Below are 23,712 nucleotides of genomic sequence, written 5' to 3'. Positions count from 1 at the left end.
TGATAGAACAGATTTAGATATACAATCATAGATTCATAGAGTTGGGACCACCAAGATCATCTAGTCCAACCCCCACACACCCAGTGACCCCCCTACTCCATGCCCAGAAGATGGAAAGAAAACCCCTCTAGGATCCCTGGCCAATCTGGCCCTGAGGAAAATTGCTTCCTGACCCCCAAGTGGTGATCAGCATTCCCCTGGGCATACAAGAAAGATTGATATTTTTCTATAAATACGCACTCCTGTGGCAAGCAAATCAGATTTCTCTGGATGGAAGTCTCAGAAGAAGACTAGGTGAGATAACTTGGGCTTTTTGATGATCCTAAAAGCCGTGAGACAAATCTGAAAGCTGATTTGCTTTTAAAACCATTGCTTGCTGTAATAAGATTAAGCAATGCTAGGAACTTTGATAATTTTGGCATTTATCTTCACAGTTAATTGCAGGGTTAACTTCTTCATGCCTGTCATTTTTTCTCCCTTGTTCAATAAAAAAAAGTATTATCTCAATAAAAGATAAACCACCCCGTAAACAAAGTCTGCCTAGTAAACGTCGGGATGTGACGTCACCCTATGGGTCAATGATGCTTTTGCACAGGGGACCATTACCTTTGCCTCTAATAGATAAATGAGTGGTAGCAAACCTCAGCTCTGCTGCTGTCGGAGTTTCAGAAGTGGGGCTCAGTCCACATGCTCAGAAACACCGGAAAACCTCCCAGCTGGAGGTTGGGACAATCTCCTCTGGGCTGGCCCTCGGAGTTGGGATGCTTGGAGACCATCTTTGTTCACATTTAGACAGATGCCATGGAGTGTGGCTGAGTCTATTATGGGCTGCATTTCTTCTGGCCACATGAATACCTGAAGCTCCCTTATACTGAATCAGACCATTAAGGTCAGAGCATCTACTCAAACTGGCAGCAGTTCTCCAGGGTCCCATGAGAGAGGTCTTTCGGATCCCCTACCTCCTGATCTTTTTAGCTGAATTGAACCTGGGACCTTCTGCATGCCAAACAGATGTTCTGCCACTGAGCCACAGCCCCTCCCCCATGGCCAGTAAGGGCAGCTCCACATTCATGACAGTCCTTTGGATCCCGCAGCAAAGACATCTTTGCCGTGTATTTATTTATTTGGACCATTTCTATCTTGCCTTATCTCTTCAGACTCCAGACGTGTTACAGTTTAACTTCTAGGAACATCTGTCTGGGAACCTTGATTATGTGATCCTTATGGTCTGCCATGATTTGTATCAACTCTCCCATCATCTTCGTTCATCAAACCAAGACATGTTTCAGTTTCCATCTACCCATGCAGTAGGACCACCTGCTGTTAGAAGTGGAGGGGTGTGTGTCTTTATAGCTATTCCTCTTGTTGTTTCTGAAGGGCTGTAAAACTATTGCCTCTGCCCCCACTTCCCACAGTCTGATCCTTGGGATCTCTTCTAAGAGAGCTTGCGTTTTGGTTTGATTTGCCAGTGGCTGATACATGTTTTACTGGCTATTTTGTTATATGTTTATCTTGTTGTCTTGCTTTCGTAGGTTTTTTTCAGTTTATTCATTGCTTCATTTCTCCCCAGTGGGGAACCAAAGCAGATTATCCAGCCGGCTTCCGTGGCAAAGTGGGGGGGAGCTGCAAATGCAGCATGTACAGATGTTAACAAAATGGATTATTTATATTCTGTAATGGTTTAATTTTATTTTGCAATTTGGAAAGTTTTCAAGTCTTTTACAAAATAGATTTCAAAGCTGGTTGTTTGGTCCCCATGTGCAAAGCGGGATGTGACGCATTTCTTCCCATCTCGCTCTCCTGGACAGGATTTACAATCAGTCGTGTGAGCTGGAGAGCCCCCTGTCCTGCTGCACTCTGGATCACGTCCCTCTGGTCAGGTAAGGAATTCTCGTGCTTGCTTTAGTGGGGAGGATTGCGTACGATGCTTTTCCAGCTGTACGTTTGCTCCTTGGCCCAGATGAGGCATCTTTAGGCTGCAGTCCTGGGAACACTTATCCCTCCACTGAATAAAATGGGACTTACTTCCTAGCAGACCTGCTTAGGATTGCTTCCGACATTGTGTACCACTTTTTAGTACCAAACTGAACCTCATGATGAAGGTTCAGGCACAGCTTCTCCTATGATCCACGTTCCCGCATGTTTCGTCACAGAACAGAAGGGAGGCCTTGGGGAAGGCCAGATGGTGGCGACCGCACTGATCTCACAAAAAGTGGACTTGCAGCATCGTCCTACACATGTCTGCTGTGATGTGAGTTCAGGATAGCAACCATAAGAGGAGAATTTTGCCTACCAAGGCCTTCCCTCTGCAGCTGCCACCAGAGAAGAGAGTAAAGGCCTGATCCTTATTGTCCTTCGGAATAGTAACCCCCCCCCCCCAGGCACCGATCTCTTACCCGTAGGTGGTTTCTGGTGGATGGATGTTTGGGTTGAGGGGTGGTGGTAGCTCAGAGGAAGGGAGAGCACCTGCTGTGCAGAGGGAAGTACCTGGATTCAATCCCTGACATCTCCCGTCAGAAAGTATCTGAATTAACTGGGGGGTGGTTAAGAGTGGTGGTTTGGAGCGGTGGAGTCTGATCTGGAGAACCAGGTTCAATTCCCCACTCCTCCTGGTGAACTGAATTTGTTTCCCCGCTCCTACGCACGAAGCCAGCTGGGTGACCTTGGACAAGTTACAGCTCTGTTAAAGTTCTCTCAGCCCCACCTACCTCACAGGGGAGGGGAGGGGAAGATGATTGTAAGCAGTGGTAGAGAAAGTCGGCATATAAAAAAACCAACTCTTCTTCTTCTTCTTCTATCACTTCAGCTCTTAATTAAGTAATATTTATATGCCAATAAAGGCTTGTGTTGTTGTGTTAATTAAGTTATGACAAAACCAAAGGATTTGTTTTTGCTATTTCTTTTCCTTGGCACCTTCTGCCTCTGTAATATTTACTGTGCTGGATTTGAAGGACCTGATCGCTGCTGCAGGTTGGAACTAATGCACAGACACGCTTACTTGGACTTTGCTGCGGAAACCAGCCTCCTGTGACCTGGAGGAAATCTCACGATCAGGGCAGAACCTGGCTGCAGAAGCCACTACAGCTGCAAACTAAAATTAAAAGATGCACGTGGACATAGTTTATCTTGATTTCAGTGAGGCCTTTGATAAGGTTCCACATAATATTCTTGTTGACAAGTTGGTAAAATGTGGTTCAGATGCTATTACTGTTAGGTGGATCTGTCACTGGTTGACAGATCGCACCCAAAGAGTGCTTGTTATCGATTCCTCATCCTCTTGGAGAGGAGTGACTAGTGGAGTGCCTCAGGTGTGAGGGTCTCTGTCTTTGTGTCTCTGCTTTCCATCACCTGCTGTGTTATCAGTGAACTCGTAAAAGCAGTTCACACCTTCTGGTCTCAGGCGCCAGGCCTGATGGCCCATGTATCTTCCCCCCCCCCCCGCTGTTCTTCCTGCCAGTACTCCCTCAGGCCGATGCGGCCTTGGAAGTGTGATAGCCGCACCAGACTTCCTGGGATCCGTCTGATGTTTTGTATTATGCCAAGCTTGTAACTTCCCATAACAATAAGTGTGAACCCCAGTGCCCCAGTGCCCTGGAGTCAATATATTCTGTAAACCCGTATAGCCCCTCACTTGCAACTTTCTACCTGTGCCTGTCTCATCTCCTGAAGGCTTCAATAAATTGATTGTTTCTGTATCAACGTCTGAGCAACTGATTTGGAGAAGCAAACTCAGAGAGGGGGATCTCTCACATTAAGTTGCAAGTCTTTGCCTCCCGGACTGCAGCTGTACCGCTTTGGACAGAATGTCAGCCGACGAGGACACCACCCCTAACCCCGATGCCCCCAAGGAACCGGACGAGCCGGAGAAGCCGGACCCTAAAGAGGAGGGAGCCAAGCCAAAGAAACCGAAGGGTCGCGCCCCCGACCAAGATCGGGACGGACGTCCCCGGGGGCTTACTTATTGGCTGGACTCTCCCAAGGGCTGGTCGCTCTCGCGGACCGCGGCGAAGGATCGCCGGTTGGCCTTCCCCAGCACGGGACTCGAAGGAGACCCGGCCCGCAAAGAGGCCCTCATGGAGGAAGAACGAAAGCAATGGCAGGAAGACCGCCGGGCTATGCAGGAGCAGATGGAGATCATGCAACGCGTAATGGGTGAGATGGCCACGACCCTAGATGCGCTGAAATTGCAACCTCCAGCCGGTGCTCCCCCAGACGGGGCCCCGGTAGTTCCGCCCGCAACCCCTGCCCCCCCGGCCCGTCGGGACCTGAAAGTCACGTATGACGGGTCGGGAGACCAGTTGACCTTTTTTATGGTCCAAGTAGACATTTTTATGCGGGAACAAGGCCGAACCTTCGTTTCTGAGGAGTCCCGGGTGCAGTACGTGGCTTCCTTACTGCAAGGGGAGGCGGCTGCCTGGATGGTGTTGCAGTATGAACTCCGCTCGCCGGTGCTGCGAACCCTGGACGAGTTCATGGTAGCACTCCGAAACCGTTTTGAGGACCCGACTCTAGGTGAGCGGGCTAAAGCCTCCCTGATGCAACTGCGCCAAGGGACTAAGTCGGTGGCGCAGTATGCAAGTGAGTTCCAGTCACTGGCTAGCCGAATTCTGGACTGGAGTGAGGCTACCTTGGTACAATGTTTCAGGGAGGGTCTCAACCCAGATCTCCAACATTGGGCCTTCATGCAAGGGAACCCCCCGGATGTGGAAGGTTGGGTTCGCCATGCTGCGGACATCGAGAATCGCAAACAACTCCTGAACTTGTCCAAGCAACGGATTGGGCGAGACCCCAGGCCCCGGGGTGACCGTGGCCGGGAACTCCGGCAAGGGGGTGGCGGGGTCCTCTCGGCCGCGGAACGCCGCAAGCGGTTCGAAGCCGGCGTCTGCCTGATCTGCGGGGGAAAGGGTCACTTTGCATCGCAATGCCCCTCTCGCTCAGGCCGTCCGACCCCTCCCCGCCAAACCCAGGCCGAGCCGACGAAACCGGCCGCCGACAGCCAGCCTCGCCGCAGAAGTGGACCACTGGGCCGGCGCTCCGGCGCACCCTCCGCTCTCCACGCGCGCCCCCAGGATGGGGCATCCGACTCTACGGTCCCATCGGGGTCCCGGATTACAAATACCGTCTTTGATTCGGACGGCTCCCCGGAAGCCACCACCCCGTCCCCCTCTTCCAGCGAGGAGGAAGAGTGGGAACAGCCGGCAAAAAACGCCGTCGGTCTGCTGTAGAGGGGGCTCCGCAGCAGACCGTCCCCATCGTTGTGCAAGGAGCTCCACCGATGGTAAGCGCCCAAGAGGACAATGTATTTGTGCGTGTTCATCTGTCCCTACCCAAAGGGGGTCCCCCATTAGAGGTCCCCGCGTTGGTCGACTCGGGGTGTGCCCGCACCATGATAAATGAGGAAACTGCCAAGAAGTTGGGTGTTCGGCGCAAGCGGCTTCCGGGACCCCTCCGTTTTTCCCAAATGGACGGGAGTGACTTTAAACGGGGCCCTGTGACCCACAGAACTGCAGCCGTGATTATGTCCGTGGGGGAACATTGGGAACGGTTGTATTTCACCATCGCCCCTATTGTAACCCCTGTGGTGTTAGGGATGAACTGGTTAAGGGGGCACAATCCCTCCATTGATTGGGTTAAACGGGTGCTTTCCTTCCCCGAAAACCCCTGTGGGTTGCATGACAAGGAACGGGTACTCGGAACTCCAGCCGCCGCACTGGTAGGGTCCCCCGCCCCAATCTCTCCTCAATTACCCTCTGAGTACTCGCAATTTACTGATGTTTTTGATGTTAGAGAGTGCGACGAACTGCCTCCCCACAGAGAAACGGACTGTGCCATCGAGATTGTAGGGGAAGGCAAACTGTCTAAGGGAAAGGTTTACCCCATGAGCCCTAGTGAAAAGACAGTGTTGCGAGACTATCTGGATGTCAATCTGGCGAGGGGCTTCATACGCCCCTCCAAGGCTCCTTATTCAGCCCCAGCTTTCTTTGTAAAGAAGAAGACGGGAGATTTAAGACTGTGTATTGACTTTCGCAGACTGAACGCAGTCACCCAGTCTAATGCTTACCCCCTCCCTCTTATTCCTGACCTTCTAGCACAATTAAAGGAGGGCCGAATCTTCACCAAACTGGACTTGGTAGAAGCCTACCACCGCATTCGCATCAAAGAAGGAGACGAACCCAAAACGGCCTTTTCCAGTTGTTTTGGGATGTTTGAGTACCTGGTCATGCCGTTCGGACTTTCGGGGGCTCCGAGTGTCTTTATGCAATTAATTAATGAGGTTTTGCATGATTTGCTGTTTCGGGGGGTGGTGGTATTTCTCGATGACATCCTCATTTATTCTGAAACCATGGAAGACCATGTGCGCTTAGTGCGAGAGGTGCTCCAGCGGCTGCGGGAGCACAAACTGTATGCTAAGGTGTCCAAATGTGAATTCCACCAACCCTCCATTACATTTCTGGGGTATGTGATCTCCCACCAGGGGTTGGAAATGGACCCCGCCAAGGTCCAGGCAGTGCAGGACTGGGAACCCCCCACTACCCGCCGCCAACTTCAGCAGTTTTTGGGGTTTGCCAATTTTTACCGGAACTTCATTCCTAACTTTGCCCAAGTTGCGCTTCCCCTCACTGCCCTGTTGCGTACCAAGGACAAGGGGGCTAGCGCCGCGCTTCCCTCAGCCCGTTTGCAATGGTCCCCCCAGTGCCAGCGAGCTTTTGAACGTTTGAAGCTACTTTTTTCATCCGAACCCGTTTTGGCTCACCCAGATTGCACCAAGCCTTTTGTGGTGCAAGTGGATGCCTCGGATGTAGCCATGGGCGGGGCCCTATTGCAGAGGGATGAGGGGGGACGGTTGAGACCATGCGCCTACTTCTCCAAGAAGTTTTCCCAGTCTGAAATCAACTGGGCTATTTGGGAGAAGGAGGCAGCAGCGGTCAAACATGCCCGTACCATATGGCGACACTTCTTGGAAGGGGCCGAACTGCCATTCGAGGTGTGTACCGATCACAAGAATCTTGAGGCCCTCAAGGGGGCTAGAAAACTCAATGCCAAACAGGTTCGGTGGGCCCAATTTTTCGCTAAGTTCCGGTTCACTCTCAGACATGTCCCTGGCAAAGAAAATGCCCTAGCCGACGCTTTGTCACGACTTCCCCAGTATCGCAACGATTTCGATCGCCCAGTCGACTCCCTGTTCACTCCCGAGCAGCGAGGGGAAGTTCCTAGCTTAGCCGTCACCACCCGGTCCCAAGCCCGACCACCGGAGACCCCCCCTACACTCAAAGGCATTCCGGAAGCCTTCCAACAGCGACTCCGGGACGCCTCCTTGCAGGAGGAGGAGCATCATCTCCTCCCCACTGGCCTGGAACGTACCAACACTTGGTGGGTGCAAGGGGGGAAACTGTACGTCCCCTCCTCTCTTCGCAAGGAAGTATTGGGACTTGTACATGGTGCCAGGCTAGCGGGTCATTTTGGTTTCATAAAAACGCTTCACCTGGTTCGAAGACAATTCTGGTGGCCCGGTATGAGATCTGATGTAGAGTTGTATGTGCGCAGCTGCCCCACCTGCGCCACAGCCAAGAAACGGATGGGAAAACCCCCAGGGCTTCTCAAACCGCTTGAGAGCCCCTCCCGTCCCTGGGAAGTCATCGCCATGGATTTTATCACCGACCTACCTCCGAGTCGGGGAAAAACGGTTCTTTGGGTTATCACAGACCTCTTTTCCAAACAGGTTCACTTCGTTCCATGTGCAGGCCTTCCTTCAGCCCAGGGCTTAGCTAAACTGTTCATCACACACGTCCTCAGGCTACACTCGATCCCGAGGAAGGTCCTCTCCGACCGGGGGGTCCAGTTTGTTGCCAAATTCTGGCGGGCCTTCCTAAAGTTAATGGGAGTGGAAGAGCAGGGCCTTTCTTCCGCCTATCACCCCCAAACGGATGGTCAAACGGAACGAGTAAATGCGGTGGTAGAATGTTATTTGCGTTGCTATGTAAATTTCCACCAGGACGACTGGGTCGACCTGCTGCCATTTGCCGAATATGCGTATAACAATGCGTCTCATTCCTCTACCGGCTTTAGTCCCTTCCAAGTTATATACGGGACGGATTTCGGCCCTTTCGGTTCTGCCCCCGTCTCGCCAGAGCTCCAGTCTACCCCTGACCTTCAGGAGTGGATTCAGGTGGTTAAATCCACCTGGCCATGGTTGCTCAAAAATCTGGAAAGGGCAAAAAGCAAGTACAAGGAACAAGCAGACAAACACCGGTCTCCGGGATGGGAACTCAAGGTGGGGGAGCAAGTCTATCTGTCCACCAAAAACCTCCGCTCTCTTCGCCCCTGCAAAAAACTGAGCGACCGTTATGTGGGACCTTTCCCCATTACCAGAGTAATCAACGAGGTTACTGTGGAACTGGACCTCCCGAAAACTCTGAAAGGAGTCCATCCAGTCTTTCATATAAGCCTCCTCAAACCCTATGTGGCAGCCCCCCAGTTCCACCCCCCTCCCGCACACGAGATTCCTACCGTAGTAGGAGGGGACACCCATTTGGAAATATCCAAGGTTTTAGACTCCAAATGGAAGAAAGGGAAACTGTTTTACTTTGTTCGCTGGAAAAACCTTGGCTCCGCTCATGACGAATGGGTGGCCGCACCCCACATGGCGGCTCCTCGCTTAGTCCGGGAATTCCACCTCGCTTATCCCGATAAGCCTCGTCCTCTCGGGGACCCCGGGGGGGGGCCTTAAGGGGGGCAGAATGTGAGGGTCTCTGTCTTTGTGTCTCTGCTTTCCATCACCTGCTGTGTTATCAGTGAACTCGTAAAAGCAGTTCACACCTTCTGGTCTCAGGCGCCAGGCCTGATGGCCCATGTATCTTCCCCCCCCCCGCTGTTCTTCCTGCCAGTACTCCCTCAGGCCGATGCGGCCTTGGAAGTGTGATAGCCGCACCAGACTTCCTGGGATCCGTCTGATGTTTTGTATTATGCCAAGCTTGTAACTTCCCATAACAATAAGTGTGAACCCCAGTGCCCCAGTGCCCTGGAGTCAATATATTCTGTAAACCCGTATAGCCCCTCACTTGCAACTTTCTACCTGTGCCTGTCTCATCTCCTGAAGGCTTCAATAAATTGATTGTTTCTGTATCAACGTCTGAGCAACTGATTTGGAGAAGCAAACTCAGAGAGGGGGATCTCTCACATCAGGGATGTATCCTGGGACCTGTGTTGTTCAACATCTTTATACATTATTTGGATAAAGGACTAGAGGGGATTCTTATTAAATTTGCAGATGATACTAAATTGGGAGGGGTAGAAAATACAGCAGAAGACAGAGCCAGGATACAGGATGATCTTGACAGGCTGGAAAACTGGGCTAAAACGAATAAAATGAATTTCAACTGAGATAAATGTAAAGTTCTGCATTTAGGTAGGAGAAATCAAGTGCATAATTATAGGATGGGGGAGACTTTTCTTAGCAGAAGTGTGTGCAAAAAGGATCTTGGGGTCTTAGTAGACCAAACACTGAACATGAGTCAGCAGTGTGATGCAGTAGCTAAAAAGGCAAATGCGATTCTGGGCTGTATCAACAGAAGTATATTGTCCAGATCACGTGATGTGATGGTATCTCTTTGCTCTGGTTAGACCTCATCTAGAGCAGGGTTTCTTAAACTTTTTCCACTCACGATCCCTTTTTGCCCGAGAAATTTTTACGCAACCCCGGGTATATAGATATATAAAATAGGTAAACAAATCAAGGAGCCCTGTGGTGCAGTGTGGTAAGCTGCAGTACTGCAGTCCAAGCTCTGCTCACGACCTGAGTTCAATCCCGACGGGAGTTGGTTTCAGGTAGCCGGCTCAAGGTTGACTCAGCCTTCCATCCTTCTGAGGTCGGTGAAATGAGTACCCAGCTTGCTGGGGGTAAAGGGAAGATGACTGGGGAAGGCACTGGCAAACCACCCCATAAACAAAGTCTGCCTAGTAAGTCTACTCTCTGTGAATGGATGTGACATCACCCCATGGGTCAGGAATGACCTGGTGCTTGCATAGGGGACCTTTATCTTATTTTTAAATACAAATCAAACATTTACTGATAATAAATCATAAAGAAATTTCATTGTTGCCAAATTTTTCGTGACCCCCACATTCATTTACGCAACTCTATATGGGGTCACAACCCACTGTTTAAGAAGCTTTGATCTAGAGTATTATGTTCAGTGTGGAGCACCACAATTCAAGAAGGTTGTTGTCAGATAGGGTTCCTGACAACACTGGCTAAACAATATGATCCTTCCGTGCACTCCCCCCCCTCCTGTTTTGCACACGACCCACATGGCCCGGGACTTTTGCATTCGCTCGAAAATTTATTGGAAGCCCTGCACCGCCGGTTTGAGGACCCTCACCGGGCAGAGAGGGCCAAAATAGCCACGCGCAGACTGAGGCAGGGGTCCCGGTCTGTACTAGAGTATGCCCAGGACAGACGGCGGATAGAGCGGTCCCGACCGACCCCCGAGTTCCGGACAGAAGGAGAGCAGAAGGGACCCCCACCCAACGCGGCACGGCGGCTCTCAGCGCAGACCTGGAGCCTGCTCCATGCATACATCGTTGTTGTTCCGGATGTTCCTCGCCGTCAAAAAACGAGAAAAGCTTTCTGTGATTGAGCCAGCACAGGAGGCGACCTTATAAGTGAACAAGCCGGTTCTGACCTGGGTGAATGGCCAGGGGGAGACTTTGTTGGTGCCAGTAGTGTTGAAGAATCCCCAGGGAGGGGATCCTATTGCGGTCGTAGGCATTTTGGACTCTGGCTGCTCCAGAACTTTAATAGACCAGGGGGTGTTTGACCGTTTGCAGTTGGGGGCAGTGGAGTTGGATCGGCCCTTACACTTCCGCCAGATGGATGGGAGTGACCTCTAGGGGAATCCCATTCATTTGCGCTCTGAACCAGTTTTGTTGGGGGTGGGGGATCACTGGGAGCTGATCAGTCTCACCATTGCCCCTGGGATCTCCTACCCAGTGGTTCTAGGAAGTAACTGGCTGGCAGGTCATAACCCCAGCATTGACTGGACGCAGTGCCAGGTGGTGTTTGAGTCTCCACAATGCAAGTGGCATTGCCGGGAGGACATGCCCGATGGGGGGGGGGGATAGCGGCCGCGACAGCAACCCCAGTGACATTACCCCCGGAGTACCAAGACTTTATGGAAATTTTTGAAGGGACAGATTGTGACTTGCTACCCCCTCACCGCACCATGGACTGTGCCATTGAGCTCACCGCGGACGTGAAGCCCTCCAAGGCCCGAGTATATCCCATGAGCCCCCTAGAAAAGACGGTGTTGCAGGAGTTTCTGGATAAAAATCTGGCCAGGGGGTTCATCCGTCCGTCCAAGGCTGCATTCTCCTCACCTTGCTTCTTTGTTAAGAAGAAGGGAACGTCAGACCTCCGGTTGTGCGTGGACTATAGGGGGCTCAATGCAGTGACTGAACGGAATGCCTACCCCATCCCCCTCATCCCTGACCTCCTCAGTCAGTTACAGGAGGGCAGGATCTTTTCGAAACTGGGCCTGGCAGAAGCCTATTACCGGGTCCGGATTAAGGAGGGGGATGAGGCGAAGACGGCCTTTTCCTGTTGTTTTGGTCTGCTTGAGTTTTGCGTGATGCCTTTCGGGTTGTCTGGAGCTCCGTCCTGCTTCGTGCAACTTATTAATGAGATTTTACATGACCTGTTGTTTCGGGGGGTTATCGTGTATCTAGATGACATTTTAATCTATTCTCGGGATCCGGAAGAACACCGGAGGTTGGTGCGGGAGGTTTTGCACCGACTGCGGGAGCACCACCTATACGCCAAGCTGTCCAAGTGTGCCTTTAACCAGGACAAACTTGCCTTCCTTGGGTTTGTGGTGTCTTCTAATGGGTTAATCATGGATCCCGAGAAGGTCCAGGCGGTCCATGACTGGGAACCCCCCCGAACCCGTAAACAGGTTCAGCAATTTCTGGGCTTCGCGAATTTCTATCGGGGCTTCATCCTGGATTTTGCTGAGATAGCCCTCCTAATCACAGACCTCCTTAAGACCAAGGGGAGGGGCCAAGCGACCCTGGCCGCCAACTATCAGGTAGCGTGGGATGATCGCTGCCAGGCAGCGTTCAACTTGCTAAAAAGCCGGCTCACGTCCATGCCTATCTTAGCTCACCCCGACTGTTCCCAGCCTTTCGTCCTGCAAGTGGACGCTTCCGAGAAGGCAATGGGGGGAGCACTTCTGCAGAAGGACGCTCAGGGGAGACTCAGACCCTGCGCTTACTTCTCCAAGAAGTTCTCTGGGCCTGAGCTAAACTGGCCGATTGGTGAGAAGGAGGCCATGGCATTCAAACATGCCCTCACGGTTTGGCGCCAGTTCTTGGAGGGGGCACCGGTGCCGTTCGAGGTTTGGACGGACCACCGGAACCTCGAGGCTATTTGGGGGCAGAGGAGACTCTCGACCAAGCAGCTGAGGTGGGCAGATTTCTTTTCTAAATTCCGCTTCACCATCAAGCACATCCCTGGGAAGGAGAATTGTCTGGCGGACGGTCTCTCCCGTATGCCACAGTACGACTGCAGAGTCGAGCGGCCAATGGGATCCCTTTTTTCCCCGGAGCACCTGGGCTTGAACCGGGAGGGGGCAAGCGCAGGGGTTCTCACCCAGGCTCAGGCTCGAGCAGCGCCCCCCCTCTGCCGACCCCAGCCCTTCCACGAAGGGAGGGTACCGAATCCACCCGTTCCCAGGGGGTCCGAACCCGGGCCCAGACCCCGGCAGCCGCTGCTCCGCCTCCCCCCGAGCTCCCGCCTGGAGAGGCGGCCGAAAACCCTCGCTCGCAGGCACCCCCTAGCGACCTGCCCCCGGCCACCCAGACTAGGTGGGGGGAGGCCCTTTTGGAGGAACAAGGGGGGAAGCCCTTTGGAAAGGAGGAAGCCGGGGTTCCGGAGGGAAAAACTTACGTCCCCCTAAAACTGCGCCGAGAGGCTCTGGAATGGAGCCACAGCTCCAGGGCAGGGGGACACTTTGGTTTTGTAAAGACCCTGCACCTGGTCAGACGACGCTTTTAGTGGCCCGGGATGCGACAGGACATCGACAGTTTTGTAAGGTCCTGCCCAATGTGCGCTACCAATAAACGCCTTATGGGGAAACCGCCCGGTCTACTAAAACCCTTGGAAACTCCGGAGGCTCCCTGGTGGGTGATTGGGATGGACTTCGTAACCAATCTCCCCCCTAGCCAAGGCAAAACCGTACTGTGGGTAATCACGAACCTGTTTTCCAAGCAGCTCCACCTCATCCCATGTGAAGGTTTGCCCTCAGCCCACAAGCTGGCCTGCCTGTTTGTTCAACAGATCTTCTGTCTACATGGGTTTCCCCGGAAGATCGTCAGCGACAGAGGCTCGGTGTTCCTGTCTAAATTCTGGCAGGCGTTTCTGGGGATTGTTCGGGTACAACAAGGTTTATCGTCTGCCTATCACCCTCAGACGGATGGGCAGATGGAGAGAGTGAATGCTGTGGTAGAATGTTACTTACGCTGCTTCACCAATTATCACCAGGATAATTGGGTCGATCTGTTGCCCCGAGCGGAGTACACCTATAACAACTCTGTACACTCCGCTACGGGACAGAGTCCCTTTAAGACGGTATATGGTATTGAATTCGATCCTTTGGGAGCAGTTCCCCTCCCGCCGGGAGGCGACCTGCCGGAGGTGTCGGCCTGGTCTAATACCGTCAGAAATACTTGGCCGGGACTGGTTAAACAGTTGGACCAGGCTAAGGAACGATACAAGGCGCAGGCTGATAAGCACAGAGCACCTCAGTGGGATCTTGTGGTCGGGGAGAAAGTGTACCTCTCCACCAAGAACTTAAAATCACTGCACCCTTGTAAGAAACTTTGCCAGAAATACGTGGGTCCGTTTACCATCTCCCGGGTTATCAACGAGGTCACAGCCGAGCTGGACCTGCCCAAGACTTTGCAAGGGGTACACCCCGTATTTCACGTCAGCCTTCTGAAACCCTTTTCTCCCGCCCCTGACTGGCACCCGGAATCTCCCGAGGCAACTCCTATCATGGTACAGGGGGAACAACATTTTGAAATTTCCAAGGTCCTGGACTCCAGGCTGCGGAGGGGCCAGTTGGAGTACCTGGTACACTGGAAACATTTGAATTCGAGCCATGATGAGTGGGTTGCGGCTGGACACGTAAACGCTCCCTCTTTAATCGCCAGGTTCCACCAGAATTGCCCCGACAAGCCCGGGGACCCGGGGAGGGGGTCTTTGGAGAGGCGGAATGTCAGATAGGGTTCATGACAACACTGGCTAAACAATATGATCCTTCCGTGCACTCCCCCCCCTCCCTCCTGTTTTGCACACAACCCACTATCTCTGGTCAAAGATCTACAATTGTATGGAGACCCGCCCGTGTAAATCTTTCATCTGATACCGGGTCTCGCTCACAATGCCAGGAACTCCACCAGCCCCACCTCTGATTGCCCTTAAGTACCCGGTACTTGATCTACTGAAGTCGTTACCGGGAGAAAGAAATCTTATTGTTTCCTTTGTTGCTGTAACTCAACCCCATCCATTGTATCCGTTCTATAAATGTACTAATTCCCAATGATCTGCATTGTAACCTTCTTCGTCTTACTGAAACCACTGACTTCCAGAATAAATCTCTGAATCACTGCTCTGTCTGGGTTCAAGTTCTATTGCCTGCAACAGTTGTAGACAAACTGGAATGTGTCCAGAGGAGGTCAAAGAAGATGGTGAGGGGTCTGGAGACCAAGTCCTGTGAGGAAAGGTCGCAGGAGCTGGGTATGTTTAGCCTGCAGAGGAGAAGACTGAGAGGGGATATGAGAAATATCTTCAAGCACTTGAAGGGCTGTCATATAGAGGAAGGTGCCGAGTTGTTTTCTGTTGCCCCGGAAGATCTGACCAGAACCAACAGGTTGAAATTAAATCAAAGGAGTTTCCGTCTGGACATTAGGAAGAATTTTCTAACAGTCAGAGCTGTTCCTCAGTGGAACAGGCTTCCTCGGGAGGTCGTTGGCTCTCCTTCTGTGGAGGTTTTTAAGCAGAGGCTAGATGGTCATCTGGCAGCAATGCTGATTCTGTGAACTTAGGCAGATCATGAGAGGGAGGGCAGGAAGGGTTGCGTCAGTGTTTGGCTCTTGTGGCCCTTTCTTAACATGCCCAGAGAAATGCCCATCGCCACTTTGGGGTCAGGAAGCAATCTTCCTCCAGGCCAGATTGGCCAGGGATCCTGGAGGGTTGTTTTTTGGGGTTTTTTTGCCATCTTCTGGGCATGGAATAGGGGTCACTGGGTGTGTGTGTGTGTGGGGGGGGAGATAGTTGTGAATTTCCTGCATTGTTCAGGAGGCTGGACTAGAGGACCCTGGTGGCCCCTTCCAACTCTGTGATCCTGTGATTCCGTGATCTGGTGAATGCAGGTGGCAGAGGGGAAATTTGGACTGGGGGGACTTCCCGATTTGTAGCTATTGCTGAGGGCCACTGCGCTACACCAGCATCCAGCACAGGGTGGGTAGGAGAAGGCTACCGGGCCTGGGAGGGAGGTGGGGCTTCCCAGGGGGAGGGTGTTGACCTGCCATGCTGAACTGGCCAAGTCCTCCGGCGCATTTCCTGACTCTCCCTCTCCGTTCTCCCCACAGCAAGTGTGGCACTTTCCCCCCCGAGAGCTGCTTCTTCAGCCTGATCTGCAGCCTGGGCTCCTTCATGGGTGAGCTCTGGGCCCTGGGCGAAGGTGGGGGTGGGCCGCAGCTTGGCTCAGGGTCCTCGGCACGGCCCGGTGTCCTGGAGGAGGGTGGAGAAGGCGGGGAGAGGTGGCTGGCATGAGGAGGCTGCACCACTTTTGGAGGGTGCAGGATGGATTCAGGCATAGGCCCAAGGTTTCGCAGGTGTAGGCTATTTGGGGAGAGCCAGCGTGGTGTAGTGGTTAAGGTGTCAGACTAGGATCAGGGAAACCCAGGTTCGAATCCCCACTTGCCCCATGGAAGCTTGTTGGGTGACCTCGGGCCAGTCACACACTCTCAGCTCTGACCCTGGCCAGTATTTGGATGGGAGACCTCCAAGGACTACCAGGGGCATGACGCAGAGGCAGGCAAGGGCAAACCACCTCCGAGCCGAACTCTTGCCTTGAAAACCCTACGGGGGTTGCCCGTAAGTCAGATGTGACTTGAGAGCAACAACAACAACAAAACTTATTTGGGATGATGGGCTTCATAGTTGTTGTAAATCTCCTAAAGCTTCTGACTTGGGAGGGGTCCAAGAAAAAAAAAATCAAACCAGGATTTTTATGTGCCTTTTTTTGACATAGAGAAAAGTGGTGTTGGAAAAATAAAATGGAGGGGTGGGGAGAGAAATGGTAAAGACGATCAAAGCCTGTGGAGGAGGAACATGCAGCTCCTCTCTGTGCCCTGAACTTTGGAGCCTGTCTGCCCTGATCCAGGATGCGCATGCTTTGAAACTTTAAAAGTGCCACCTTGGGGCTAGACATTTGCTGCTTCCTTCTTTTTTAAAACAAGAACTGCAGCTGCTGGGCGGGGTGGGGGGCTGAAGGCTGAACGCTGCAGGTGTGAATCTGGGGGCTTCTTCCTGCTGGGAGCCGTCACGGGGTCCAGCCATGCTAGTCCTCTTCAGGTTGCCAACTCCAGGTTGGGAAATTCCTGGAAGTTTGGGGGTGGAGCCTGGGGAGGACAGGGTTTGGTGAGGGGAGGGACCTCTGCAGGGTACAATCCCATAGAGCCCTAACCCTCCAAAGTTGCTATTTTTTCCAGGGGACCTGATCTCTGTCGTCTGGCAATCAGTTGTGATGCTGGGAAATCTCCAGGTGCCACCTGGAAGTTGGCAACCCTAGGTCCTCTCCTGCAAGGCCTTGCCTGGCTCTCCTTCCCTAGGGCACAGAGCAGAGAGCGCCCAGAGCCTAAAACCTTGACCTACATCCCAGCCCTACATCCCCTGCTCCTGTCGTGGGTGTCGTGTGCAGCGTTTCTTTCCGCTGGTGCTTGAAGCTCACTCTGGTGTCCTTCTCTCCAGTGATGCTGGTGGGCCTGCTGAGGTACGCTCACATCCTGGAGCATTGCGGCTCTTCCCTCCTCAACACCTTGGGGCTGGCTGCAGGCTGGATCTGCGCCGCCGGACTCATTATGGTTGGCAGCTTCCAGGTAAGAGAGTGTCGCCTTCAGACAGGAGAGGAACAAGCCTGGGTCTGAAGCAAACTGAGCACGACCCTCTTGTCAAAGAGGATCTGCTTTTCTGGTTCCCAAGAGGGCTTCGTCCCTTGTTTAGCTCCTTCTTACGTGGGAAGTGCAGAGGTTTTAATCCAACATATTGAAGTCATGGTTCTGTGGCATGAACACATCTTAAAGACAAACTGCAATCTGCGGGCGATGTCCATTTAGTTTCAGTAGTGAAGAACAACACGACCAGTTCCCCACTGCCCAGTTGGCCGGGGCTCTTTTGTGGGAGGCTTTCCACACTGGGGTGGAGGGAGAAAAGAAATAGTTTGACCACAATGTTGTCCTTGTCCGGGAGCAGGCACACACACACACACACACACACACACACACCGCGTTGCCAGAGCTGTCCCTGGGCTGACCCTGGAGTCATGGGATGCCCACTGGGGGACCCCCCCCCCACTGTGCCAGCAACCGTGAAGCCCAATTGGGCAGCAGCGGCAGCAGGGAGAAATGCGGTAACAGCAGCAACACAACATGGGCCTTCAAGAAGCTCCCCCCCACACACACACACTCAACCACAACCACCAGCTGCCAAGCCAGCAAGGGCGAGGCATGCTGCAGCAGCGGATGGCCGTTTCAGCCCTGCGGGGGAATGGGAGGGGGGAAAGAGGAATACCCAAGAGACCCTGGAGACCTGCTGCCAGTCTGAGTAGACAACCCTGACCTTGATGGACCAAGGGGGTCTGAGGCAGTATGAGGCAGCTTCATCCTCAAATGTATGAATCAAAAAACAAAGAACTAAAGCAACCCCCTCCCCGAAATCCTTCTCCCACAAAGATACAGTTATGCAATAAAAAATAAATACTGATCAGAGCCAAAGTGATCAACTCCCCCCCCCCCCAGCAGTGAGAGAGCGCTCCGAAGCACTTTTATGTGCAGATGTGAAAACAGCGGGGTAGGGGGAGCAAAGCTCATGCCAAATGAATGGCGCCTTTATGAAACAGGTTCCCCGCTTTCTGCCCTCTCCATTTCTCCTAGGGGCTGGGTTATCCTAGCAACTAGGGGCTGGGTTATCTCTTTATTGAGGGTGATCCAAGAAACCTTGGTTTCTTCCTACCAAGGGCTCTGCCCTCCGTCCATTGATGGGGCAGGCATGAAGCATGCGCCTGGCACGGAGCTCAGTTGCTCTCCTAGTGATCCTGGATTGTTTAAGAGAATGCTGTCTCTCTTTTTTGGGGGGGCAGGATGGGGGTTCGAGAGGGCTGCCCCTTCTCCCTACCACATTCCTGGCCTCTTTCAGTTGCCGGGGGAGGCAGCTTTACTCTGCAGTCGTGAGAAAGTGCTGGAGGGCCAGGGCAGGGGAGCTCCCTGCCCTCCCGGGACCCCCCCCCACCCCGGCTGCCTGCTGCTCCCACAGGGTACAAAGGGAGGGTGTGTGTGTGTGTGGGGGGGTTTGCTTTCCGTTCGTTGAGCAGCCAACGGCTGGGGGGTGTTTGCAGTGTCTGAGTGAGGGAGATGGGGGGGGGAAACAATGCAGGGCAGAAATGTGTTTGGGCAGCTGCTGCCACTCTCTTCTCATGTCTGGCTCTCTCCTCCAGTGGGGGGGGAGACGTTTGTTCAAGGGTAGCCTCAGATCAGCCCCCCCCCCCATTCCCTGGAAAGGCTGCCCTTCACGTCTCGCTAGTGACGTCAGTCCCAGGGTTGGTGATCAGCGTTCCCTTGCCGGGGGGAGGCAGTTGCCTGCCCCCACCCCGTCAGCTCTGAGGCTGTGGCTTCTGGAACGGAGTGACCTCCTCTGGCTTGATTTTATTCCAGCCGTTTATGAATAAAGACCATCTTTGTTCAAACAAAATCTGTGCATTCCCCCCCACCCCATCTTAGTTGTTTGCGGACGGATATTTTATCCACACCCTTGGTCAACCAGCACCTTCCAAGCCACCTTCGACAGCTGCCCACAGCAGTTTGTTCCCAGTACCAGGCAACTGATCATCTGGCTGCCACCACCAAATTTCTCACAATGCAACCACATTTCTTTTCCATTTGGCCCGGCGTCACTGGCCGCCTGGGCTCCTGCCCCAGCATGAAATGAGAACGAGCTAGTTGGTCCACTTACCTTTATTTAAAGATTTCTACCTCACTCATATCACTATATCACTAATAGCAAATATGGGCCTAAACTATGGAAATTTGAGTTCTACCACTTGTGAACATTTTACAATTTTGGATTTCAAGTATTACACAAGTAGTTTAAATCTGAACATGGGTATCTTCAGTTTTGAAAGCCCAGCTGATATTGGGTTCGGGTAGTTATTGAGCAGGCAGTACTCTTCAGATGGCTCGGGTGCTCCCCCCCTCCCCCCCCCCACACACTGGGCACGTGATGCGCGGCACCACAAGGCCGTCCAATATGTATAATTATTCCCCTTCAATACAAGAGGAAGATGGCTCAAATTGCACGGGTGTGTGTGTGTATGGAGTGGGGAAGGGGGCTGCCTGACATGGTATGTGCCAAGGGGAAGGTGTGCCCCCTCCCCTCTGCCATCACACACAGAGGAGGTGTGGCCTGTTAAAGGTAAGGACAGACCTACATTTTCTGAATTTCACAGTCCCCAGTTTGTAAATTCAGAATATCCAGTCCAAATTCTCAGGATTTATCCACGAGGCTTCCTTGCCTGTCAGACCGGATTCTTGATAACGTTGCTGAATTAAACTTGATCCGAGGATTGTAAAGCCAGAGGGTGAAGGCGTGCATGGAAAAGGATTCCAGACAGCCACAGACTGGGGCCGGAGAGCCAGAAACCCCCCCCTCCTCCGGCTTGCGGCTGGGCATTCCTGAGCTGGTTCTGCTTCCCTCTCCCTCCGCTTAGGTGGACCAGGCCAAAGTGCTGCATTACATCGGGGCCGGCGTGGCTTTCCCCACCAGCATGCTCTTCTTGTTCCTTCAGTCGGTTCTGACGTACCGCACAGCAAAGTCCAGGGGTCATTACTGGACGGGACACCTGCGCAGCCTCCTCGCGGCCCTCGCCTTCGTTACCCTCGTCTTCAGTATCCTTTCTGCAGCAGTGTGATTTTTTGGGGTGTGTGTGTGTCCCTGGCTGTTTCCTGCACCCCATTTAATCCGGCACGTTGAGGAAACTGCGGGGTGGCTGCAGGTGGGGTGTCCATGTGGACTCTGGTCTTTTAAAGGGCTTTAAAAAAACTTAACCTGCCAAGATGTGTTGGCCGTTACAAATCAGACCTCCTGATACAGTAACGCTCGGTCTCAGGACAGGAACCTGCAGATTTGATCAGGGGAGCAGTGCTGGGGGCAGGGAGGTGTTAACCCTTTCCCCGGGGCTGTTTCCCTGTCTAAACCCTCCCCCTTCCTCCACCAGCCGCTGCTCAACCCAGGGCGAGGAAACCAGGGTAGCGAGTGGATGGTAGAAGAAGAGGCGGTGAAGGAACAAGTGCCATAATACCTGCAGTGCGCGGGGGGGGGGGGATGTTCTTGGCACGTGGAGCGCAGGGTGTGTGTGCGCACAGGAAGGGTGAATTCCTCCCCCCAGGATCCTCCTGCGACCTTTCCTCACCGTGCCCATGTTGCTGCCCTCGGTTTTGAACTGGAAAGTTCGGTCAGAGTGGAGGGTAACGATTAACACCGTTTAGCGACCCTGAAGGGTGTATCGGCAGTGGGGTTAACGGAAGGGGGTGGGTGCGCGGTGTAATGATGACCTTTGCCAAATTGCCCTCCCATTGGTCGAGCGGCTGGGTGGACAGGCCTGAGGGCACATCCTGCCCTGTCCATTTGCTATGGTAGTTACTCGGTTTTTCTGGTTCAGCACCGAAACTATCCAGGAATAAATAACTTGTGTGTGCGCGCGGGGGGGGGGGGGTCATCGCAGAGAGTCTATGTATGTGTGAGGCAGGGTTTGTGTGAACTTTGCTTGGTGTTTTGGATAGGTAAAAAATTAACATTGTTATCTGTCTCTGAGGTGTGGGGTGCCTGACAGATCCCACATGAAAAACGGAGAGCTCTGCATAGGATTAGGATCTGGCGTTTCAGTTTTCAGTCTTCTTCTTTCCAGGTTTATCTGGGTTCATGGCATATTCCACCTTCCACCCAGACATCTGTGGTTATCGAAGTGTGTTGTGAGCGGGGAAACAGGGGTCGGAGGCAGGGTGGTGGATTTGGATCGTCCAGTCCCTTTGTGGGCATCGTGAGGCGGATCGGTTTCCTCCCACCCTGGTGATACCAGGTGGACATCAGCTGCGATGTCGTATCTCCGTGTGTTGGCCAAGGGAATGCACAAGGAGTAGTTGTGGGAAATCTCTTAAGGCAGCGTGGACGGGTAAAGGGGTTCCAAAAGGCAAAACGTTTAACACCAGAGAACGGCGCTGACATTTGTAGCCGCTCTTGTTAGCTGACAGTCAGCTGCCCTTCCATTCTGTATGATGGAATCTGGAAACCCCCAAGGAGCCAGAAGCCAGGCCAGTAAAGTGGAGAGGGGACCATCTCTGTCCTCCTCTCTTTGGGTGGACTGACTGATGGGAGAATTTTTAAATTCCCCCTTCTGGGTTCATATAATTGGAATTTCCCTGCCTGCTTTACTCACCAAAAGCGGAGGCCAGAGAATGTGATAGGAAAGACAGACTTTTCACACACACTTTTCCTCAAACACCACATTAAACATGTACCAGTAAAACATGCAGTTTATTGTACTTACAAGAGAATATAAAGCAAAGAAGAAAACGACACTGATTAGAAAAATATATAAGACAGAACTTAACAAACCCACACACAATTGACAAACCAACAACAATTATCAGAGCGCTCTGAGGTCGTTCAAAAGAAAAGACAGGAAAAGGCCACCACCAGTTGGGGAGCCTAGTCTCTCCTTGAGAAGGACGACGACTGGACAACTGGACTAGCCTTTTATAGGTTTAATCGTGAGAAAGAGGGTCTCAAACGGCCCCCTCCTCCCAAATTCTCCAGGAGATGAGTTTTCACAAATCATGGCTATAAGTTGTTTGGAAATATCCTGTTCCATAATAAGTTTCCCATGTCCAGGTCTCTGATAAATCTTGTTCCGTCCGTCAACCAGTGTACGGAAAACAATTCCCCCCCCACCCCGTACGTAAGCAGACAATTTGTTGCCTGCTCAAACGACCTTGTTATCACAAACATAGTTTAGAGCATCTGATGTGTTTGGGGTGATTAACTCCAAGTAATGCAATCTCCTATGCTCTTTAAGGTCAGGATCCTAATTGGAGCTGGGGTCAGCTAAAAGTCAGGTCTTCATATGGCTTCTACGCTACAGATTAATAAGCTACAGATTAATAAAATTGGTTCTTAAGCCAAACCAATGTTTAATATCAAAATTCTCGCCACACTGACCAAGTGGATCTATGCCAGGGGCACTTCACAAGCGATGCTAGCAGAATCCCATTATTATTATTATTATTATTCCACGGTATTATTAAATTGCTTGCTAGGCCTCCAGCGGGAACGTTTCCACAGTTGTCTGCCTTGACTCTTGTGCCCCCATGTGGTGTATTTTTCAACCAGGAGAGCTTTGTACTTCAACACCTGGCTGCTCTCTGCGAATGGATGTTTATAATCAACGTCCTCGTCTTCTACGGCACCTTCACTGCTGAATTCGGGGCCATCTCCACAGACACCTTCCTGGTTCTTCTGAAAGACAGGCGGACTTCTAAAAGCTACAGCGCGGACAGCAGCGCACCCAGCATGTGCCACGTCCCCAGCCATTTGGAGAACCTGGCCATGATTTGAGAAGCGGGCTCCCCACCCCCACAAGAACACGGATGCGCTGGGGATGTTCAACACGACCAAAAAGAAACAAAAGTCACATCTTTATCTTGAACATGCTTACAGTTCGCCACACGTATTTATTTGGTATATGTGCCGTGCTAACCGAGACCTGGCCTTTCTTCTACACTAAAGACTTGCCTACCTATGCCTTGATGCTGCTCGTGGCCTTCACCTAGAGAGATTTCCTTCCCTCCCTTCTTCAGAGACTCTCCAGCCATCCAACACTTCCACATAGGAGGGGCAGACCAAATTATCCACTGTGTTTGGATGAGGATAAGAGAGATTGTGACCTTGGAGATCTGCATTGGTAACATGCATTTTGTGATCTTTGGTGTTCCCAGTTAGGCGATCTAAAATACCCAGGCTGAGAGAAGATCCCTGCCTAGGACCCAGGAGAGCTGGATCTGAGGGTCCATGGCAGACCTGGGCTTTTGCCATGACCAAGAGTAAAGCTCTTGCATTCTCCCAGGACTTTCAGACACAGAAAGCCACCAAGTGGGAGCTGCCCCTACAAAAAGAAATCGCCTTTTCCTCCAAGGAGAGGACTCGCTGTCAAGAGTGGCCCTCATTTCTTAGGGACCAAGAGCGCTTTCTACGTAACTTTTACCTGTCGCCACTTTGGGCCGGTTCTGTTTACTCAAGTGTTGCATCCCCTCCTGTGTAAACCTGCAGAAAGCAGTGTTATTGTATGCAAGAAACTTTCTTTATTCATTCAGGTTGGAAAAGTA

At 52.3% G+C, this 23,712-nt stretch overlaps 1 protein-coding gene across 1 annotated transcript in view; it reads left to right on the top strand.

The window, feature by feature from the left end:
* LOC130477510 (transmembrane protein 150A-like) overlaps nt 1–22,945 on the top strand; it is a 51,997-nt gene extending 29,052 nt beyond the window's left edge. Inside the window, exons 3-7 of the mRNA XM_056849503.1 lie at nt 1,809–1,880; nt 15,649–15,716; nt 17,033–17,160; nt 20,043–20,220; nt 22,701–22,945. Coding sequence (XP_056705481.1) covers nt 1,809–1,880; nt 15,649–15,716; nt 17,033–17,160; nt 20,043–20,220; nt 22,701–22,945 — 691 coding nt within the window. The remainder of the gene's footprint in view (nt 1–1,808; nt 1,881–15,648; nt 15,717–17,032; nt 17,161–20,042; nt 20,221–22,700) is intronic.
* Nucleotides 22,946–23,712: the final 767 nt, after the last annotated feature.

Source organism: Euleptes europaea, chromosome 5 (assembly GCF_029931775.1).
Source record: "Euleptes europaea isolate rEulEur1 chromosome 5, rEulEur1.hap1, whole genome shotgun sequence".
NCBI lineage: Eukaryota > Metazoa > Chordata > Lepidosauria > Squamata > Sphaerodactylidae > Euleptes > Euleptes europaea.
The sequence above is the reverse complement of the archived record's forward strand: the minus strand, read 5'-3'. Positions and strand labels throughout refer to the sequence as shown.